Raw genomic sequence first — 22,735 nt, 5'->3', positions numbered from 1 at the left:
CAGTCATAAATAGTTTATCAGTCGTTAAACTCAATTTTCGATTTTTTGAATTAATTTATATTGAAAGTTATCTGACTCAACGTGCAACTGCTCGGCTATATTTCCCCAGGAAGGACATCTATATCGCGGCATTTGGCAGTATACGGATAACAGACGTCACCGTGGATACCGTCAAGGGTAATGGAACATGATTTCGCTATTATTGTTGATCCTCCATTTCCCTTAAATTGTCCAAATAAACTTTTGATGTCAGTATATAAGAAAATAACGTGCATGCATTCTAAAACAATGCACAATTTTATAGCAAAACTAAAACTGAACTATAAGTTCTAACTAGGTTCAGCCGTTCGGACTGTAAACAAATAAAAAATCACAATTTCTTTTACTAGCATGCATTACATGAATCAGCAATTATTGCTATTTTTTCGAGTGTATGAACATATGTACATATGCACAGTATTTTTTTTATTTCTAAAGCTCAAACGGATGGCGAAAGGATATGGGAATTGCACGTGACAGTTTTCACGCGATGTGCACGTGACGTTGATATATCCGGCACGATGACGGTGACGTTGAGTGATACCCGGCTCTCCTGGCACAGTCTCATACAGGGAACCAATATTGAGAAAATCCTCCTAAATTTCACTGTCTCCAAGGTATGACGACACTGGTCAAGTTTTTATCCAAATTAAACTCACACAAAAAGAGACAAGGTTTCGGTAATCGTGATGTATCCTTTGATCTACCGGCAAGAAAGGTTTACTGACATCTCAGGGGTTGCATGTTCGCCCCCCCCCCCGCCTCACCAATTAAAATTAATCGTTAAACGGGGGGTCAAGTGTGGCAGTGCTATACCTTGGCGCATGTTAACGAACCAATCGTAACAATTCGAGAATCTCCGTCATTAGACGAGCCTCGGATTAGTAAAAGTAATTCGTAAAATAAATATTAATAGTATTGATTAATTGTAGTGTTTTAGCATTTAATTTTATAATTTTTCAAACGTATTATCGCATGATGTCTTGAGACGTAGTTGCTTAATTGAAAATACTGGTCAATACTGGGAGATACTTATAATCTTCCACGGTCGAGAGTGTAAACGAGGTTTACCGAGTTTCCGCAGAATACCTGCGCGCGGGTTGGGATGAACCTATCTTACACTCTCGGCCATGGAAGATCCTTTTAAACCAACCTGTGACACCGGGCCTTGGTTTGATAAAGTTCATTCTGTCTCCTACCCCAACCGTTCCTTGATTCAAGCTTATACTTATTATTATATTTTTAAATAAATTGTGAAGACAGAACCTTGATATGAATGTCTTTCGTTGGTCGTAGCCAGCACTCTGATGTTCATATTGAGAGGCTAAGGGACCGTGTCCCACGGAAGCACAATCTCTTCGGCGAATGGCCAACATCCATACCACTTCCTCACCGAGATACCCCTTTCACTGCTTTCAGAACCAGGTGAGCACCTGGTGGCCGCGGGGCTATGGCGGACAGCTCCTGTACAACCTGACGGCCACTTTGGAGGACGGCCGCGGGGAGCTGGTTTCAAGGAAGTCAGTTAGGTTTGGCTTCCGGTCTGTGCAGCTGGTGCAGGATCCCATAAAAGACATGCACCCAAATAATGGTAATGATTTAATAATACAGAAGCGTTTCAGGATCGCGAATAAGCGTATTTTCCACTGATATAATTCGCGTTTCACGATAACGGATAAGCCTATTTTACACCGACATAATTCGTGTTTCACGATAACGGATAGGCTAATTTACACTGACATAATTCGTGTTTCACGATAACGGATAGGCTAATTTACACTGACATAATTCGTGTTTCACGATAACGGATAGGCCTATTTTACACTGACATAATTCGTGTTTCACGATAACGGATAGGCTAATTTACACTGACATAATTCGTGTTTCTCGATAACGGATTAGCCTATTTTACACTGACATAATTCGTGTGTCACGATCACGGATAGGCTAATTTACACTGACACAATTCGTGTTTCACGATAACGGATTAGTCTATTTTACACTGACATAATTCGTGTTTCACGATAACGGATGAGCCTATTTTACACTGACATAATTCGTGTTTCACGATAACAGATTAGCCTATTTTCCACCGGTATAATTCGTGTTTCACGATAACGGATAAGTCTATTTTTCACCAGTATAATTCGTGATTCACAATAACGGATAAGCATATTTTCCACCGACATAATTCGTGTTTCACGATAACGGATTAACCTATTTTACATTGACATAATTCGTGTTTCACGATAACGGATAAGCCTATTTTACATTGACATAATTCGTGTTTCACGATAACGGATAAGCGTATTTACACTGACATAATTCGTGTTTCACGATAACGGATAAGCCTATTTTACACTGACATAATTCGTGTTTCACGATAACGGATTAGCCTATTTTACACTGACATAATTCGTGTTTCACGATAACGGATAAGCCTATTTTACACTGACATAATTCGTGTTTCACGATAACGGATAGGCCTATTTTACACTGACATAATTCGTGTTTCACGATAACGGATAAGCCTATTTTACACTGACATAATTCGTGTTTCACGATAATGGATAAGCCTATTTACACTGACATAATTCGTGTTTCACGATAACGGATAAGCCTATTTTACACTGACATAATTCGTGTTTCACGATAATGGATAAGCCTATTTACACTGACATAATTCGTGTTTCACGATAACGGATAGGCCTATTTTACACTGACATAATTCGTGTTTCACGATAACGGATAAGCCTATTTTACACTGACATAATTCGTGTTTCACGATAACGGATAGGCCTATTTTACACTGACATAATTCGTGTTTCACGATAACGGATAAGCCTATTTTACACTGACATAATTCGTGTTTCACGATAACGGATGAGCCTATTTTACACCGACATAATTCGTGTTTCACGATAACGGATAAGCCTATTTTACACTGACATAATTCGTGTTTCACGATAACGGATGAGCCTATTTTACACCGACATAATTCGTGTTTCACGATAACGGATAGGCCTATTTTACACTGATATAATTCGTGTTTCACGATAACGGATAAGCCTATTTTACACTGACATAATTCGTGTTTCACGATAATGGATAAGCCTATTTTACATTGACATAATTCGTGTTTCACGATAACGGATAAGCGTATTTACACTGACATAATTCGTGTTTCACGATAACGGATAAGCCTATTTTACACTGACATAATTCGTGTTTCACGATAACGGATAAGCCTATTTTACACTGACATAATTCGTGTTTCACGATAACGGATGAGCCTATTTTACACCGACATAATTCGTGTTTCACGATAACGGATAAGCCTATTTTACACTGACATAATTCGTGTTTCACGATAACGGATAAGCCTATTTTACACTGACATAATTCGTGTTTCACGATAACGGATGAGCCTATTTTACACCGACATAATTCGTGTTTCACGATAACGGATAAGCCTATTTTACACCGACATAATTCGTGTTTCACGATAACGGATAGGCCTATTTTACACTGACATAATTCGTGTTTCACGATAACGGATAAGCCTATTTTACACTGACATAATTCGTGTTTCACGATAACGGATAAGCCTATTTTACACTGACATAATTCGTGTTTCACGATAACGGATAGGCCTATTTTACACTGACATAATTCGTGTTTCACGATAACGGATAAGCCTATTTTACACTGACATAATTCGTGTTTCACGATAATGGATAAGCCTATTTTACATTGACATAATTCGTGTTTCACGATAACGGATAAGCGTATTTACACTGACATAATTCGTGTTTCACGATAACGGATAAGCGTATTTTACACTGACATAATTCGTGTTTCACGATAACGGATAAGCCTATTTTACACTGACATAATTCGTGTTTCACGATAATGGATAGGCCTATTTTACACTGACATAATTCGTGTTTCACGATAACGGATAGGCCTATTTTACACTGACATAATTCGTGTTTCACGATAACGGATAAGCCTATTTTACACTGACATAATTCGTGTTTCACGATAATGGATAAGCCTATTTTACACTGACATAATTCGTGTTTCACGATAACGGATAGGCCTATTTTACATTGACATAATTCGTGTTTCACGATAACGGATGAGCCTATTTTACACTGACATAATTCGTGTTTCACGATAACGGATAAGCCTATTTTACACTGACATAATTCGTGTTTCACGATAACGGATAAGTCTATTTTCCACCGGTATAATTCGTGTTTCACGATAACGGATAAGCCTATTTTACACTGACATAATTCGTGTTTCACGATAACGGATAAGCCTATTTTCAACCGGTATAATTCGTGTTTCACGATAACTGATAAGCCTATTTTACACTGGCATAATTCGTGACTGACATAATTCGTGTTTCACGATAACGGATTACCCTATTTCACACTGACATAATTCGTGTTTCACGATAACTGATTATCCTATTTACACTGACATAATTCGTGATTCATGATAACGGATAAGCCTATTTACACTGACATAATTTGTGTTTCACGATAACGGATAAGCCTATTTACACTGACATAATTCGTGGTCATAATTTTAAACTGTTAAGCCTATATTTCACTGACATATTTCCTGTTTCACGAAACCATTCACGATAACGTATAAGCCTATTTCACCCTGACATAGTTCGTGTTTCGCGAATACAGATAAACCCAATTTACACTGACATTCACGATAACGTATAAGCCTATTTCACCCTGACATAGTTCGTGTTTCGCTAATACAGATAAACCCAATTTACACTGACATAAAACGTTTTTAACGAAAGCGGATAAGCCTATTTTAAATGAAGCATTTCGAGTGGTGTGCCTTGGCACGATCAGTAATTGAAGAGCGATGTAACCGCATTGACTCGCTCAGTTTCTAAAGAGCGGTGTAAACGCATTGGAACGGTCAGTAATTGGAGAGTGGTGTAACTATATTGACACGGCCAGTAATTGAAGAGTGATGTAACTACATTGACACGGTCAGTTATTGAAGAGTGGTGAAACTACATTGACACGGTTATTAATTTAAGAGTTTTGTACTTACATTGGCACGGTCAGTAATTAAAGAGTTGTGCAACTACAGAGACATGGTCAGTAATTAAAGAGTGGTGTAACTGCATTTCCACAATCAGTAATTGAAGAGCGATTTACACGGTCAGAAATAGAAGAGCGGTGTTTCCACATTGACACGGTCAATAATTAAAGAGCGGTGTAACCCCATTGACACGGTCAGTTATTGAAGAGTGGTGTAACCTCCTTGACACGGACAGTAATTGAAGAGTGGTGTGACTGCATTGACACAGTAATAGAAGAGCGGTGTAACCGCATTGACACGGTCAGTAATTACGGTATAACCGCATTGACACGGTCAGTAATTGAAGAGCGGTGAAACTGCATTGACACAATCAGTAATTGAAGAGCGGTGAAACCGCATTGACACGGTCAGTAATTTAAGACCGATGTGACCGCATTGACATGGTCAGTAATTGGAGAGCGGTGTAACCGCATTGACACGGTTAGTAATTTAAGACCGATGCAAATGCATTGACACGGTCAGTAATTGAAGAACGGTGTAACCGCATTGGCACGGTCAGTAATTTAAGACCGATGCAACTGCATTGACACGGTCAGTTATTGAAGAGGGGTGTAACCGCATTGACACAATCAGTAATAGAAGAGTGGTGTAACCGCATTGACACGGTCAGTAATTTAAGACCAATGCAACTGCATTGACACGGTCAGTAATTAAAGAGCGATGTAACCGCACTGACACGGTCAGTAATTGAAGAGCGGGGTAACTGCCTTGACACATTCAATAATTGAAGAGCGGTGTAACCGCATTGACACGGTCAGTAATTGAAAAGTAGTGTATTCGCTTTGACCCGTTTAGTAATTGAATAATGGTGTAACCGCATTGACTCGCTCAGTTTCTAAAGAGTGGTGTACCCGCATTTAAACGTCGGTATCTTAAGAGTGGTGATACCAATTGACATGGTTACTAACTAAAGAATGGTGCACCCGCATTGACACGGTAAGTAATTAAAGAATGGTGCAGCTGCATTGACACAATCGGTAATCGAAGAGCGGTATAACCGCATTGACACGGTCAGTAATTAAAGAGTGGTATAACCGCACTGAAACGGTCAGTAATTGAAGAGTGGTATAACTGCCTTGACACAATCAGTAATTGAAGAGTGGTGTAACTGCCTTGACACAATCAGTAATTGAAGAGCGGTGTTACTGCCTTGACACAATCAGTAATTGAAAAGCGGTGTAACCGCATTGACACGGTCAGTTATTGAAGAGTAGTATAACCGCATTGACACGGTTAGTTATTGAAGAGTAGAATAACCGCATTGACACAGTCAGTAATTGAAGAGCGTTGTAATCGCATTGCCAAGGTCAGTAATTGAAAAGTAGTGTATTCGCTTCGACTCGTTTAGTAATTGAATAGTGGTGTAACCGCATTGACACGGTCAGTAATTGAAGAGCGTTGTAACCGCATTGCCAAGGTCAGTAATTGAAAAGTAGTGTATTCGCTTCGACTCGTTTAGTAATTGAATAGTGGTGTAACCGCATTGACACGCTCAGTTTCTAAAGAGTGGTGTAACCGCATTTACACGGTCAGTAACTTAAGAGTGGTGTTACCCATTGACACGGTCAGTAATTGAATAGTGGTGTACCCGCATTGACATGGTCAGTAACTTAAGAGTGGTGTTACCCACTGACACGGTCATTAATTGAAGAGTGGTGTACCCGCATTGACATGGTCGGTAATTGAAGAGTGGTGTTCCCGCATTGACATGATCTGTAATTGAAGAGTGGTGTACCCGCATTGACACGGTCAGTAATTGAAGAGTGGTGTACCCGCATTGACATGGTCTGTAATTGAAGAGTGGTGTACCCGCATTGACATGGTCTTTAACTTAAGAGTGGTGTATCCGCATTGACATGGTCAGTAATTGAAGAGTGGTGTACCCGCATTGACATGGTAAGTAATTGAAGAGTGGTGTACCCGCATTGACATGGTCATTTACTTAGCAGTAGTGATACCGCATTGACATGGTTACTAACTGAAGAGTGGTGTATCCGCATTGACACGGTCACTTACTTAAGAGTGGTGTTACCGCATTGACACGGTCAGTAAATGAAGAGCGGTGTAACTACATTGTCACGGTCAGTAATTGAAGAGTTGTTTAACCGCATTAACACGGTCAGTAACTGGAGAGTGGTGTTCCCGCATTGACACGGTGAGTAAATGAAGAGTGGTGTAACTACATTGACACGGTAAGTAATTGAAGAGTGATGCACCCGCATTGTTATGGTCAGTAATTGATGAGTGGTGTAACTGCATGTAGCTGTCTTGGCACGGTCAATAATTGACGAGTGCATGAAAGGTTAGTTATTGTGGAGTGCTCACCTCAGTATATCTTTCAGGTCTGACGTTCTACTTTCGGGTGAACGACCAGCCAATTTTCCTGAAAGGCTCCAACTGGGTCCCAGCGGACAGTTTCCCCGAGCGTGTGACACCTGACAGACTACGTAATTATATGACGTCAGCAGCAGACGCCAACATGAACGCTATGAGAGTCTGGGGCGGTGGGGTGAGCATATACATAGTTACATAGTCACATGTTTAAGCGTGCAAACAGCGCTGTATATGGACTATTGTCGCATAAATCTCAAGTTTTCAGGAGGCGGATTTACAGGATTAGCCGTGTATTGTGTCGTTACTGTTATCCAGAACTCAAGGGTTATGGCGAGTGAGTTAATTACTGGTTATGTAAATATCGTGTGTATGGTATAACTCAAGGGGAATAGAGAGTGAGTTACTGGTTATGTAAATATCTAGTGTGTGATAAGACGCGGTGGTACTTGGAATCGAACAAGGAACCTCCCTTACCAGAAGCGGACGTTCACCTTCTGATTTTATTTTTACTCATTAAATTGCTTTATTTTATATCTACGCTGTATGATCTAATTGTTGATATACCAACGTTGCCCATAACTATGGCATTGACGAATTATTCACATTTTAGATCTACGAGAGTGATGATTTCTACAATCTTGCAGACGAACTTGGCATTCTAATATGGCAGGACTTCATGTTTGCATGCGCCCTATACCCTGTGGACGCGCCCTTCATGGCGTCAGTAACACAGGAAATCACTTACCAGGTATGTCCGTTTCATGTGCAAATGATTCCACAACGAACGATTCAAAATACGTTGACTTAATGGCCATACGCGAAGCTGATCCACCTCTTACAGTAGCTTCGAGATTTCAATGTCAATGTCATAAATTAGGATCATAGGCCGGGAGATATTTACTTGTCTGCCGCGTGTCTCTAAAATCGTACGAAATGAAATTGAAACTATTTGATCAAATGATCAGAAGCATGTTGGTTTTCCTACGTTTACGTTAGAGTTATGGTTACGGGGTAACGTACTGAATGCATGACATAGCTTCCCCGGTCGAATGCCACTCTTCGTCGAGATGTAACTCATGTTTTAACATTGTCGTTGGTTGAAGGTCGAACACCGGAGTTAAAAAGCGGCGAAAATGTTTGTGTCGTCCAGTTGGGCAAACAATTTTGAAATATTTTCAGACAAAAATGTTTGCACTCGAGATCGGTTACAAACTGTCTAACGGTTAAACGTTTCGCTTAATGGTCAATGCCAGCAAGCTAGATAACCTATGCACACAGATCTCTAATTGTAGTATTATTTTGTACGCATTTACGGGGAATAGAAGATTTATCAGACACAAGATTGTATGATCAATTGCCATTTATTTGATGTTTCCGTTAAATATGTTTGCTCTCAATTCGCCCATTAAAAACTGTTGAAGGTACGTCGCCTGAAGAGCCACCCGTCCCTGCTGGCGTGGAGCGGAAACAACGAAAATGAGGTGGCACTTACGGGTGGCTGGTCAGTGGAAGCAAGAAAAAATATAAATAAATCATTTAGCTTATAACTGAAGAAAAACACATATTTTGTTCAGCTTAAGGCTTTTGTTAAAAACATAATATGAACGCAATTTAAAGTCCCTTCATGAAGGCATTTTCAAACGTTTAATAAACACATACATGCAATTTTCACGTATGTAATTTATATTTTATACCTTGAAAACTTAAGGTGGGGCGTGTATCGTGATGAACACTATATGGCGGACTACCGGAAGTTATACGTAGACACGGTTGGAAGGATCACGCGCGCGGAAGACCCCTACCGGCCCTTTATGCTCTCCAGCCCTAGTAACGGAAAACAGAGCGAGGCGGACGGGGGAATCTCAAAAGGCAATCCAGGTGGCACAATGTTTGGGGATAGTAAGTACGCAACTGCTGTTTTGTGTTCAACTAGGTTTCTCCTTCAATATTCCACACCAAGGGTATAATGGTTTTGAAAATACAACAACACTATATAAACTATTTTCACAACAATTGCACAATAACACGATTTCAGTAATAACCCAGCATGTTAACACTTATGCTTGTTCATGAGTGTGTCTTGGGGGCATGCTCCACCGCGAATTTGTTTTATGCAATATGCGCTTAGGAGCGCTTTCTCCTTTGACGTAGAATACAAGAAAAGTTAAACAAAAGAACGACTGGTTTATGTTCTTCGCCTCTACCCTTTCGGCTTAAATGCATTTTTTTACTTTTTAAATTATAATTTTGGAACCTTAACCCTTTAAAATACAATATTTAAAAAACCATGTGCAGGTCATGGTATAAAGAGTCTACGTGGAGCTACGCCAATGCCGTTCGTGAATGGCGGAATTGGCATCACATTTTCATAATTTTCTTTCACGTCCTACATATCGAGTAATCAGCATGGTCGTATACCCAGAATTGAGCGTTAGATTAGGATAACATCAAGTAATCACACTGCATAAATGTAGCTATATATTTCCAGTACACGACTACCAGTACAGTCGACCGTTTTTTAAAGACAGCACATATCGGATACCCCGCATGGCCTCCGAATATGGCCTCCAGTCATTTCCCAGCATGGAGAGTTTGAGGCCCGTCTATGAGGAGCAGGATTTGTATTACGACTCTGAGTTGAACACGTACCGGCAGCACCATTACGGGGGTGATCTATTATAGATTCCATTTTAGGCCATAAAATATTTTGATCCGACTGGTTTCATTCTATCGTTATTAAAAGGAACGATAACAAATATATTCCCTACCGCCATATAGAACAAAGACAATATAAGATTTATTGCTTTCAGTTCTATTTTATTGGACTCATTGTCTACGGAGATCAATATGCACGCAAGTTTAAAGTTTTGATTTACAATGCAGAACACGAGACTTGACCAACACTTGTAAATAATGTACTAGTATACACTGCAAGATGCACTGCAAGTCGAATCAGCGATGGTAATTACGGTTAAAAGGCAATCGGAAAACATCGGCCTTTTCCATCGAAAACAACCTCAGATGTGTGCCGGTACATCATAAAAAGTAGTTCGTATATTGTTGAAACTGATAACTGGTTGTAGGTGTCTAAACGTGTATTTTGTATTACTAAGGTCATTGAAATTTGCCAGTGAAGTGAATTATTGTATAAATAATTTAAATTCCCAAGATAAAAGTCTTTAAGTCTTTCTGCTATATTGAAATCACTACGCGATCTACTTGTAGCGTAGTTAAATGTAAATGAATCTGACATTGCAAACCGTCCATATACATCCGAGGTAAATGTCGATGGAAAATGACCGAGGTGTTCCAATTGAATTAAAAAGATGTTTATGTTTAAGGTAACCGTGAGATGACCAATCTGACTGGTATGTACATGCTGTTGCCGAATTCTACCGATCGGAGAAAACAGTTTGAGGATACTATTTATTGCACTCAGGTAGTTTTGACATGTTGTAGAATTTGAATACAAGTTGTAATTGAACGAAGGCCCTGCTTCAAGGTCCATGACGTAATAGGCACTGAACAAGAGACACTCAACTTTCAAAGACACGCATACAAATATATTTAGTTATAAATGTCGGGTTTACCGCCTTTGAACGGTCAGCGAAGAAGGAGATCGCTGGGGGGTTTGAACTACTTTATAAGAACTCGTCCTCACACTTGCGAGACAGTCACAGGCTTACCTTTTCTCTCACCCCAGATAAGTATATCCAAATATTTTGACATGCTGCGAATCCTCATCTTGCCCACAGCAAAAGTATCCGTATTTTTTTTACTACGTATAAAAGAGTTCTATATTTTGTTTGACTGAGGTGGGAGAAAAAGCATCTACCATGGCCGCTCGTCTAAGACAGTTCATACTTCATTCCAACCCTCGCGCAGGGTGTTCTGTGCAAACTCGATAAACCTCGTTTCCGAAAAAACACACTCTGCAATTGTTGAGACGAACCCTTCCTGTATACCGGACGTGTGTATCCGTCTTACACCCTTATGTAAGATGAGTCACGTGAATAAACGCGCCACTTCTTATTTCTTTTAGTCTAATTGAACTTATTTATTTTACGTTGCCTGTGAAACAAGTTACTAATGTTGGTTGGATTTTTCTATCCGGATCTGAAATAATCTTACACTCTCGGCCACGGAAAATACTTGTAATCCTGCCTTTTGCGTTCGGGTTTAACTGGCTTAAAGCAAACACCAGTTGTTTGATTGTATGTTCCTGCATAAAAATGCTTTTTTGAGTCTCATACTTTCGACTGTTTGAAATCACGACAACTGGGAGCCACGATTAAAGAAGTTTAACATTAATTTGAAATTTCTTTTGAAGTTTACGTATTAAATAAACAAATTATTCACTACCTTCAGATAATGCAGGCAGTGGGCATGCGCACCGAGACGGAACACTACCGGCGATGGCAGAGCGCCTTGAACAGCCGCGGGGAAGGGAACACGATGGGCGCCCTTTACTGGATGTTTGCAGACATCTGGCCAGCTCCTTCGTGGGCGTCCATAGGTAATATATATTTATGACTGAAATACTATAACTAAAGGGCACAGCGTGCACTTACCTAGGTGATTATAAGCCCCTTTTTCATTATCATTTTTCTTTTAATATATCATCCGAGCGATTCTTCTTCCTTGTACTAAGACATACACGATTGGCGAAATTGCTAGATCAAATGGTATTCATTTAATTTGAATTCATTTCTTTTTAAAATTATTTTAACCTCGCATCCACCAATAGCATGAATGCTGCTGTGGGCAAATTTGTTTCCAAGAATAATGGCAACTATGACCAAGCGCTTCCATAGCAATCAATTTAACCTAAGAATAAGCTGACATTTCAGAATATGGCGGCAAATGGAAGGTGTTGCACTACTTCGCGAGGAAATTCTTCGCGCCTATACTGATCTCCCCTTATATCGAAGGCTATGCACTGAAGGTCCACCTAGTGTTGGACGAGCTTCCCACATTTGACCACTCAAACCCGCTGGACATCGAACTCAATCTAAAGCCCGAGGTTATGGAGGATGAGAGGCCTTTTAGTTTGTTTTCACTTTGGTTAGTGGATAGGTCATGTTCACCAGATGTAATTCAAATGTGACTCAATTTGATACTTCATTGAGTAGTTAATGCACCATTCAATGGTAACCGAGGCCTATCAGGTCCGGGAATAAGGGGGGGGGGACTTTGACTTTCGGTCTAGCCAATCCCGGGTAAAACACCCGATCTACGTAGACAAGCTCTGGTAAAATCCCCGCAAAATGACTCCGCACCCCCGGGACAGTCTTGGTAAAGCCCATCCCCGCTAGTTTTGGCGCGAAAACAAAACCAACGCATTTACACGGCAAGGTGGGCCCACCTGAAAGGTAAAAACACGGCCGAATTCCCCGCTATCCCCGGTAAACCCCGGACCTGGAGTGGGGAGGAGCTTGGTTAAAATTGACTGATGCATAACGTCTAGATAAGTTTTGTTAAATGCCATGTTCTAGTCCTACAACTATGCAATATGTTGTTCAGAAAGTTATCCGCATATCAACTGTAACTTTATAATAAGATGCCATATTTTCTCGTACGGTAATTGAATCTGTACTTTCCTCTAGGTCTTGGACAAACGACGCATTAAAGCGTCTTAAAGGACAATTAAAGAAACCATCAGAAATATTGTCTCTCCTCGAGGGAAACTTGTACATGCGGATTTATTCATGGGACAGTTTAGAGCCACGATACACCGAAGAAATCCCATTTCACGTAGGTTGCCGTTATTTTTCCCCGAAAGAATACTTGTTTTAAATTTCAAATGTATGTTAATCATTGATTGCTTCATTTCTATTAAGATAAAGAAAATAATTGTTTCTTTCAGTGTAAGATCGTAATTTATTTCACTGAGTGCCGCGCCAAATTGTATGTATACGGTAAAATATACTTTTTATTTTACTGATAAATCTCTATAAATCAACGGAAAGCATATACTTTATAATTGAATGGATTTTTTTCCAAAAGTTCACTACATATAACGAACGAACGAAAGTTTATTCAATAAAAGGCCTCCAGCCCATAATACATGTTACAATGCAATGCATATACACAATTATGACTAGTAGAGATTTATCAATGAAATAAAAATGATTTTTCTCTGCTTAAAACAGTGACGTAACAATTGATATTTGACACTGTTTTGAAATTTTAGCCCGTTCTCAGTTCAAAAACAAAAGCCAGAGCGCACAGTGCTGGAACACAACGACGTCATTTCCGAAATGACTTAACGTTCGAATATCGTGCGCGGTTTTCTGAAAAAACTTCATTTTTTTTTTTTTTTTTTTTATAATTTCAAGTCTTATGATAAACACAAACAATCGGTTATTTAAGTGTTACTGAAACAATGTTTCTGTTTTTAATTTACCCTGATCTTGCCATTATAGATTATGCATACCATATTCCTGCACTTAACCTTTGCTGATTGCGTGCCGAACACTCTAGGTTGTCAAATCATCGGAAATGGTTCTAGAGACACGAATACAGGGACTGGTCGAGAAAGGCCAATGTAAGACGGAAGACCACTGCTTTGTGTATTTCCATCTTGGAGATCCGAGCGAAGGACCCGTGTCGTGGTTACCGTTGTCCGTGTTAAAAACAGCCATAGGGCTACAACGCCACCCGGATCTCAAGGTAGTGGTAAATCAATCATACTTTTTTAACACAATGCCTTTATTTTTTGGATTTTTTCTATAACGTCTATATTGCTTTTGCTGTCAGGGCTTTTATCTAAAATTAGAAGGAGCGTGGGAATTTAGAGAAGGGGAATTCGCGGCGTTTTAGTTAAAAAAGAATCCTGGAGGGTAATTAAGTTTTAGAGGAAAAAATCTTACTTCTTCGAAGGGAATTGGTAGGGTTAGACGGCCCATATTATATAAGGTCAACAACCCTGGCTATAGCATAACTCATAATATTTATTTTATTGTAGCTAGCTGATATACTTCATCAAACTTGCATTTAGTTGTCATGTTGTCTCCGATTATTGTTGGGAAGTAATAGCTGTCAACTTGTCTTTATCAAATATGCTCATATATTGGATTATATCGCTTCTTCTACTCTAATGCCTTTGTTCAATCAAGTAATGAGTAATGAGCAAAGCCAACTCCCCTTTTTAACGACATAATTCTTTCATACAAACCGTTCCTCCTATTGTTCCCCCAGGTCACTGGTATTTCACCGGTCGATGGCGACGCTCTTGTATTCGACGTCCATATATCAACCTCAGCTGTAGCCGTATTTGTCTGGATCGAGGCTACCGGAATTAAGGGGAGATTCTCAGATAACGGTTTTCTGCTTTGCGACAGATCGAAAACTGTGAAATTTTATGCTTGGGAAAACGTTAGTTCACAGAAATTACAGTCGTCTCTGACGATCAAATCACTCACCGATATTTACGAGGGCTAATATTTGCACGCGCGTTACAGAAATAAAACTGTTTTATTGGGACGTACGCCAAAAATCCTATTCATTTAATAATTGTTTGCTGTTTTTTACAGCGTAAAAATGGGAGAACTGTTAATAAATCGTTGAAACATATCTGGCTTTCTTGGGAATTGTTTTTTATAGGAAATATTCTGACATGATCAATGTCCACGATTTAGTGCTTACAACATCATAACCCGAAATACCGTCCATATAGAGAATGATCTCTCTGATTAAATAGTAATATTATGAATCTCTATATTGCTTCGTCAATAAATGTTTCTACTGCCATTCTTCAACTGTCTCAGTCTTCCATCACAATATCAAGTTGATATATCCGTGCCCGGGCTCTCTATTAAGATAGATGGAACTAATGCGATTGTTTTACTTCACAGAGACTGTATGGAACCACATAGAGCATGGCATGTATTCACCAGTAGATCACAGAGGCAATGTTTTCATACATAAATACAATTTTAGTCTACAACTTGTACATATACTAGCTTTGTCTATGGAATTAGCTCAAGTCATGGAAGGGAGTTGCCCATCTTCCTTTCTTGTTGCACCCTTCTGCTAGGGCATTAGGAAAATAGATGGAAGGGTGCTGCACCCTGTCTTCTCATGGTAGCACCCTTCTGCTAGGGTATTATCTAAATAGATATAAGGGTGCTGCACCCTGTCCTTTCTTGTTAGCAACGTTCTGCTAGTGTATTAGCTAAATAGATATAAGGGTGCTGCACCCTGTCCTTTCTTGTAAGCACCCTTCTGCTAGGGTATTAGCTAAATAGATATAAGGGTGCTGCACCCTGTCCTTTCTTGTTAGCAACGTTCTGCTAGGGTATTAGCTAAATAGATATAAGGGTGCTGCACCCTGTCCTTTCTTGTTAGCAACCTTCTGATTTATTATGTTTTACCCAAGTATATGTTTTGCTTTAGAAATAATATTCTTAAGACTATTGAGCAATGGTGGTTATCAACATATTGCATAAGAGAATGCCCTCTTTAAAATAGTAAAACATAAGTAATATTGAATTATGCCATGATTTAATGTCGGAAAATGAGTTGAGCTTCAGTTTGAAAAATGGCTTGAATATTTTCGTGATATTGAGACACGGTGTTACATAATATACGCACGAAAACAATGATTCTTTTCTAAATATAATTTATTTCGCTACAAAAGCCGTAAAGAAAGAAAGGGACGCAATACTTCAGAAATATGTATAACAATCAGTCTAAAATAAACTCAACAATTCAGTATAAAAACATTCACTAATAACAAAGATGAACATCGGAACGTTTGGCAAACGTGTATTAGTTGCCCTCAGTCTTATCGATATGCATTCACTACAGTACACTAAAGTCAATTAAGTCTATTTAACATAACATTCTATGACAATGTGAAATCGGATGATAAATGGTTTAAATACCAAGAATATTGACATTAATCAGACGAGGTGTGTGTGGGGGTGTGCGTGTGTGTGTGTGTGTCAATTAATAATTTTTAAATTGTATATATTGCACTGGCCCTTGGGGTTAATCAAATAACACTAATGTTATTGCCGATAATAATTAAAACTTTACCCTTAGAACGATCAATACTGTATAACATCCTAATAACCACACACTGCGTTAGAGCACCGAGTTGCTTCATTAACGTATTGGGAAGACCTCGTGAGTGCAGACAAATGTGTCCTTTTAGCAAAATGTCACCATTCTAACAAGTTATTGATGCGCAAAAGTTAAACTTCAATTAAAATCTCACAATACAATTTTTTTTCATGTACGGGAGTTGTTGCGAATGTATCAGATGCCCGAACTTTTACAAACCTACAAAGTATCGAAAATATGCAAACATTTATTAAAGACGCGTTGGTCCACTTCTATCGACGCAGAGTCAAACAAAAACATCAACAACAACATTAACAACAACAAGACTAATAATAGAACTAGACTGTCAAATATGACGCTGAAGGCTTCGAGGCCTTTTCATCGACGTCTGTGTCACAAATCGAGACTAATCAGCTAAGAGAAGGCGAAAACATTTATCCTAGTTGCGAAGACAACATTAAACAAACGTTCACCGTTGACGTGTGATTTACATAGAGTTTGTTCATCAATAATATGTCTCCCTCTCCACCCATCCGCCTGGCATTCGGCGTAAAATCAGCTTCCTACATTCATCGTAAACAAATATTGTCAGACTGAACGGGATAGCTGGAAACCACCACTCGGCTCTGAAAAATAGAGGCGTATTTTTCAACAACACGATATTGCTGCATCGTAGCACCAAACAATATATCAAAGTTCAAACACCAGACGATTTCCAATTCAGATACCAACTGCAGACGATGTTATTTTTTATATTCCTGGATATAAATGATTATATTGATTATGAAATACTCGTTTGCTGTTATTTTTTACTTCTTACTTTCAAGAACAAGTCTATAATACTAGAAATGTGTCCATAGGACACAGAAGCCCCCTTATGCCGCGTTTGTTACAAAAGCAAGGGCCATTATTGTCTTCCTTTTCCATAAATTTGCATCAAAATTATGAGTTCCACAAACTAAGAGCAGTGGGAAACTAAATCTCAGGTGCACACCTTCAACACCTAAATCCCAGGTGCACACCTTCATCACCTAAATCCCAGGTGCACACCTTCATCACCTAAATCCCAGGTGTACACCTTCATCACCTAAATCCCAGGTGCACACCTTCATCACCTAAATCCCAGGTGTACACCTTCATCACCTAAATCCCAGGTGCACACCTTCATCACCTAAATCCCAGGTGCACACCTTCATCACCTAAATCCCAGGTGCACACCTTCATCACCTAAATCCCAGGTGCACACCTTCATCACCTAAATCCCAGGTGCACACCTTCATCACCTAAATCCCAGGTGTACACCTTCATCACCTAAATCCCAGGTGTACACCTTCATCACCTAAATCCCAGGTGCACACCTTCATCACCTAAATCCCAGGTGCACACCTTCATCACCTAAATAGCATTCCGCTAAGGTCTGTGTTGACTCTGTGAACTAGGTATGGAGTGTTGATGACACAAATCCAGAAATGCAAATTTTCGTTTATTCAAGGGCCATAACTCTGATTTTTAAGTGCAGCAGGAAACTAAACCCTAGGTGCACAACTTCATCACCCAGTAAAATTATCCTAGGGTTTCATGACTCTAGGTAGTATAAAATTTCCAGAAATGCCAAGTTTTGAAAACAATCCAGTTACCAGATATCTATAAATAGATTAATATGTATTTTTATCTACTCATGTTTTGCGAATTTTATTTAGTTAGTAATAACACGATTCTTATCTTATTAACAGTTATTATGTTAGTAGGTGAAATTAGCAAATCATAATTAGGTAACCAGTAACTGCTAGAAGCCATAAATGCATTTATCTAGTTAACCAGTTATTAAGTTATTTTTAAAGTGGAGTTCGCAAACCATAACTAGAGAACCTGTTTGTGTTGTACAGCATGAAAAGGTAACAGGTGGCAGTTCTGGGTGCTTTTAGGGCCTGTTTTTAGTCTTATATTTATCTAACCGAAAAGGTTGCGCGAATATTAACTTGCTAGCTAGATAATTATCGCGAAAAGTTAGTGGTAAACACAAAACTATTCGCAGACGTGATCGTGATATCTTACGGCAGTACTGTGCCACCATAATTTTCTTTTCAACTTTAGTACTGATCGATCAAAAGTCTTAATATAGGTTTATAGCTACATTTGAGCTTGATTGTCTTAAGAATACTCACCTTAAGTTCTGCATTCGTAATCCCTTCTCCAGACCTGGGCAATATGTCAGAAAAGCAGCCAGTGCAGTCTCAAAGAACAGACCAAATGTCAAATGGTGATTTCTTAAATAAAAGAGAAAACAATCAGACCGTTATTATACGCGACAGAATCCGTTTATTAGTTTTCTCCCTATCAAATAGCTTGCTACGGAAATAAACGCAAGATTGATGTCAATCTGTTGTCCTCCATAAGAATACGCTATCAAATGGAATGGTTGATGTCTCATATCGAAATTTCAATACACTGAATAAAGCCATTGTGTCAATTAGTGCAAGTACTGACCCCAGGTCATTTACCTTGACCTTGTCTGAAGAGCATCACGGTATGCAGAGTCGGACATCGATATTTCTTATTTCGTGTGAAATGTTAACAAAATGCTTCAACATCTACACAATTTCAAATTGTAAATACTTATTGAAAAATGGCACAGCAGCAGAAAAGCGTAAGTAACACTACAGGAAATTGAATTATTTTACGTCTGCATTTCCTACATTTTGTTCATGTTCATATGAGGAATTGGCAGTTGCTGTTTGGTCTTTCTTCATGAAAGTAAGTCAAATATCTCCATTTCAACAGCTTAAAAAAATCAGTTTGCTATAATTCAATCTGTGAAGGAGCCCGTGATCAAATTCATGGAATAAAATATCATACATATAGTAATAGCAAAAAGGTAAACCATAAACAGTTGTGTCTACATAATTTGATATACATACCATAACATTATTTTGGAATATTTCAAATTCAAAAAGCTCAAGTAGCACCATATATTTACTTTAGAATAACTTACTTCATTCCCTGCTGGAAAAGAGACAACTTTCGTGTTTTGCAAATGATCAAGTCCGCCCACTGCACAACAACAATGGCCACAAAAAATGCTGAGTGACATGTGTATTCAAGTCTCTTTCTCTGTGCATAGGTCTGAAAAACAAAAGCAAATCATACAGACAATAAGTAAATTCCGGTAAAGCGATCCATGTGCAGTATAAGTAACCAACAATCTGTTTTGACCAACAACACATTAAACATGCAGTGGAAAGTACAGGGACAAGTCAAGTAGATATTACAATCGGAAAATATTCAGACCTTTATAACAGGATTCAGCTAAGCTGACTTATTTTGTTTTGGTTTAATTTGTCCAATATTTACATCTATAAGATTTCTTTAACTTAAAAAGGAAATAATCTTCACGATAATCACGATATAAACTAATTGTTATGTAATAAAAACAAGATTAAGTAATAATTTGGCTTAATTAAATAAGCTACTTCAGAACTTTTGGACAATCGGTTGCCATTTGGACTGAGTAATGAACCGTTTACTTGTCCTTAGATTACTTGTCAATGATCGTTTGCAGTAATGATCGTTGCACATTAGCGATTAACTTCATGCGAAGACCACCAGGTGTCATTGTAGCTGTATAATTGGCTACTTGTGCGTGCGATTTAGAACATCAAATGCCCTTGGAAATTGAACGGAATTGAGGAGCATCAGATGTCAATGGTTTCCCATTCAGTTAAATTCCATCGTTTATAAATTTGGAAACCCAGAAACCACTCTCTCCCATTATAAATAAATAAAGGGTTGAACCATAGAGAACTGGCCATTGAGAATTGATAAATGCTTGTTTGCAAGAGCTTTAGACATACCCATTCTTGTCCGTAAGAGTCCTGCACATCGTTGACACCACGCGAGTCCCACTGTTCACGGAGACCCAGCAGCTTGGAGGCCCAGAACCCGCTCTCTCCCATGATTACAAAGTATGTGAAGAAACCAGCGGAGGCCTGGATCATACCGATCTGTCCGTACGCCATACTGATCAATCTAAAAGGGTAAGATTTCATAATAGAAGGGATGAATTATATACTAAATAGAACTGGGAAATGAGAGGAACAATACCGGTACAACCAAGATCCCAAGAGAGTGTTAACACACCTTTCATTTACAAGCTTGTCGTGGAGTGGGTCACGGGGCATACGCTTCATGATGTCGTTTTCAGCGTGTTCGTAAGCTAGAGAGATAGCTGGTAACATATCAGTTCCCAGGTCGATACAGAGAATGGTGATAGTTCCCAGGGGCAGTGGAATGTCCATAAGAATGAAGAGCAAGAATGGTGAGATTTCTGGAATGTTGGAGGTCAGGGTGTAGGCAATGGACTTCTTCAAATTGTCAAAGATAAGACGGCCCTCCTCTACACCAGTAACAATGGAGGCAAAGTTGTCGTCAAGCAAGATCATGTCAGCGGCCTGTTTGCTCACGTCACTACCAGCAATACCCATAGCAACACCTAAAAAGGAATCAAACTAAGAAATACCAGTTTAACAGTTAGTGAATAAGCAAAAACATACGTCTTCATGATGCTTTTCTTATAATTTAATGAAAGAGTCGACATTCACATAATTGCTTTACTTCTACAAAAAGTATTATAAAAACATTATTATAAAGATGACACCTAGAAATTCCAATGGCCCATGATACCATTTATTAATGAATATGTTATGTACCGATGTCAGCTTTCTTGAGAGCAGGAGAGTCGTTGACACCATCGCCAGTAACAGCCACAATCTGTCCCTGCCTTTGGCACCCCTCTACGATGATTAACTTTTGCTGCGGTGAAGTGCGGGCAAATACAATCTCTGCATGGTTGTTCAAAATCTCGTCTATTTGAAATGGCGTCATATTTTTAAGATCGCTTCCATGTACTACGCAAGCTTTAGCTTCACTGAAAATATAGAAGAGGGCGATAAAATCTTATATGAATTTGAGAGAACATCAATGCTTGAACTACTTCGGAAAGTTCGAGGAAATCATTAGACCTAGAAACACTGATATTTTCATTACGTGAAATTATACCAGGTAATATATCACCTTTTGAATTATATGAACTATATGAACAGTTTCTCGAGCACCAGATACTCGAAAACCCTCAACGTTCTCGGTTCCTCAGTAAAACAAGTTATTATCTCACACAACATTACATCATAGACATTAACGATTATAGTGTTGGCAATTCATTCAATCGTGAAATAACGCAATTCATTCAACCGTGAAATGATACTTGATGAGAAACTTGCAAGGCGTACCATGAATCGATTTCTGCTACAGGAATTCCTCTTTGCTCCGCAATGTCATCGATGGTGTAACTCCCCTCAGAGATGATGCCGACACCTTTGGCTATAGCCTTAGCTGTGATAGGATGATCCCCGGTCACCATTATAACCTATGAATTGAACAAACACAGTCAAATCACGTAAACATGGATTAATATGACGGGATAAGGCTAAATATTTTGTCCCACGCATAAGCATTGTTCAGTAATACAACTCCCAGACAAAACCAATAATTGAAATAGATCCTGGAAGGGTAATTTCCGAAAGAACAATTTGTTTTATTAGATTAGCCTCTGTTTTGATTTAGAGTGTTTGTGGAAAGTGATAGTAAATTCAACGCTCTCAAAGACTCCCTAAACACATGTTCTTCGTGTCAACACGTTATATGGGTAATCATTGCTTACTTTGATACCGGCGCTTCTGCATTTTCCGACGGCGTCAGGTACAGCGGCTCTCGGCGGGTCGATCATTGACATGAGACCAATGAAGCGTAGGCCGGTCAGGGGGAAGTTGGGATCGTCCGAGTCGTATTTGTATCCAGGAGGGTACTCCTCAATCGGCAGTATGTAGTCACAGAAACCTTCAAACAGATAAACTTGCATATGGACCTAGTTTATATTTGTGTCAACAGCATGTGTGTTATAGACATACATTTCCGAAATAAATTAATGGTACTGTGACTGTTACTCTTAAATTAGTTCTATCTTATGCAATTACTATTCATATTGAAAATACAAAAGACAAAAAAAACACAGATGAATTCGCGATTTAACAAAACCTTGCATGCGAGTTTGGGTGTGGGTACCAAGCCGGATAAATGGGGTTCCTCCGGTTTC

General features: G+C 39.0%; 2 protein-coding genes across 2 annotated transcripts in view; one reads left to right on the top strand and one right to left on the bottom strand.

Annotated features, from left to right (window-relative positions):
- The first annotated feature begins 555 nt into the window (after nucleotides 1-555).
- On the top strand, nucleotides 556-15,059 carry LOC128235389 (beta-mannosidase-like). The gene is made up of 13 exons (XM_052950202.1): nucleotides 556-656; nucleotides 1,459-1,630; nucleotides 7,527-7,693; nucleotides 8,129-8,266; nucleotides 8,940-9,019; nucleotides 9,227-9,417; nucleotides 10,007-10,186; nucleotides 10,860-10,957; nucleotides 11,887-12,034; nucleotides 12,369-12,582; nucleotides 13,125-13,272; nucleotides 14,002-14,190; nucleotides 14,719-15,059. Exons 1-13 carry the CDS (start codon nucleotides 561-563, stop codon nucleotides 14,959-14,961), a joined length of 2,064 nt encoding a protein of 687 aa, XP_052806162.1. The 5' UTR covers nucleotides 556-560; the 3' UTR covers nucleotides 14,962-15,059.
- Nucleotides 15,060-16,127: 1,068 nt separating this feature from the next.
- LOC128234150 (sodium/potassium-transporting ATPase subunit alpha-like) overlaps nucleotides 16,128-22,735 on the bottom strand; it is a 33,653-nt gene continuing 27,045 nt past the window's right edge. The window contains exons 12-19 of the mRNA XM_052948188.1: nucleotides 22,304-22,479; nucleotides 21,873-22,009; nucleotides 21,294-21,511; nucleotides 20,725-21,076; nucleotides 20,439-20,613; nucleotides 19,580-19,710; nucleotides 18,753-18,854; nucleotides 16,128-17,213 (exon numbers count right to left, since the gene is read on the bottom strand). Of these exons, the coding sequence (XP_052804148.1) occupies nucleotides 17,093-17,213; nucleotides 18,753-18,854; nucleotides 19,580-19,710; nucleotides 20,439-20,613; nucleotides 20,725-21,076; nucleotides 21,294-21,511; nucleotides 21,873-22,009; nucleotides 22,304-22,479 (1,412 nt within the window). The 3' untranslated portion in view covers nucleotides 16,128-17,092. The remainder of the gene's footprint in view (nucleotides 17,214-18,752; nucleotides 18,855-19,579; nucleotides 19,711-20,438; nucleotides 20,614-20,724; nucleotides 21,077-21,293; nucleotides 21,512-21,872; nucleotides 22,010-22,303; nucleotides 22,480-22,735) is intronic.

This window comes from Mya arenaria, chromosome 5, assembly GCF_026914265.1.
Source record: "Mya arenaria isolate MELC-2E11 chromosome 5, ASM2691426v1".
NCBI lineage: Eukaryota > Metazoa > Mollusca > Bivalvia > Myida > Myidae > Mya > Mya arenaria.
Note: the sequence above shows the minus strand (reverse complement) of the source record. Positions and strands in the feature narration are given on the sequence as shown.

Excerpts from the sequence above, each read along its gene's own strand:
- LOC128235389 (XM_052950202.1), top strand. The coding sequence starts at position 561 with ATGACGGTGACGTTGAGTGATACCCGGCTCTCCTGGCACAGTCTCATA. Across the intron at positions 8,267-8,939 it reads CACAGGAAATCACTTACCAG|GTACGTCGCCTGAAGAGCCA; the intron begins GTATGTCCGTTT and ends AAACTGTTGAAG. Across the intron at positions 12,583-13,124 it reads TTTAGTTTGTTTTCACTTTG|GTCTTGGACAAACGACGCAT; the intron begins GTTAGTGGATAG and ends ACTTTCCTCTAG.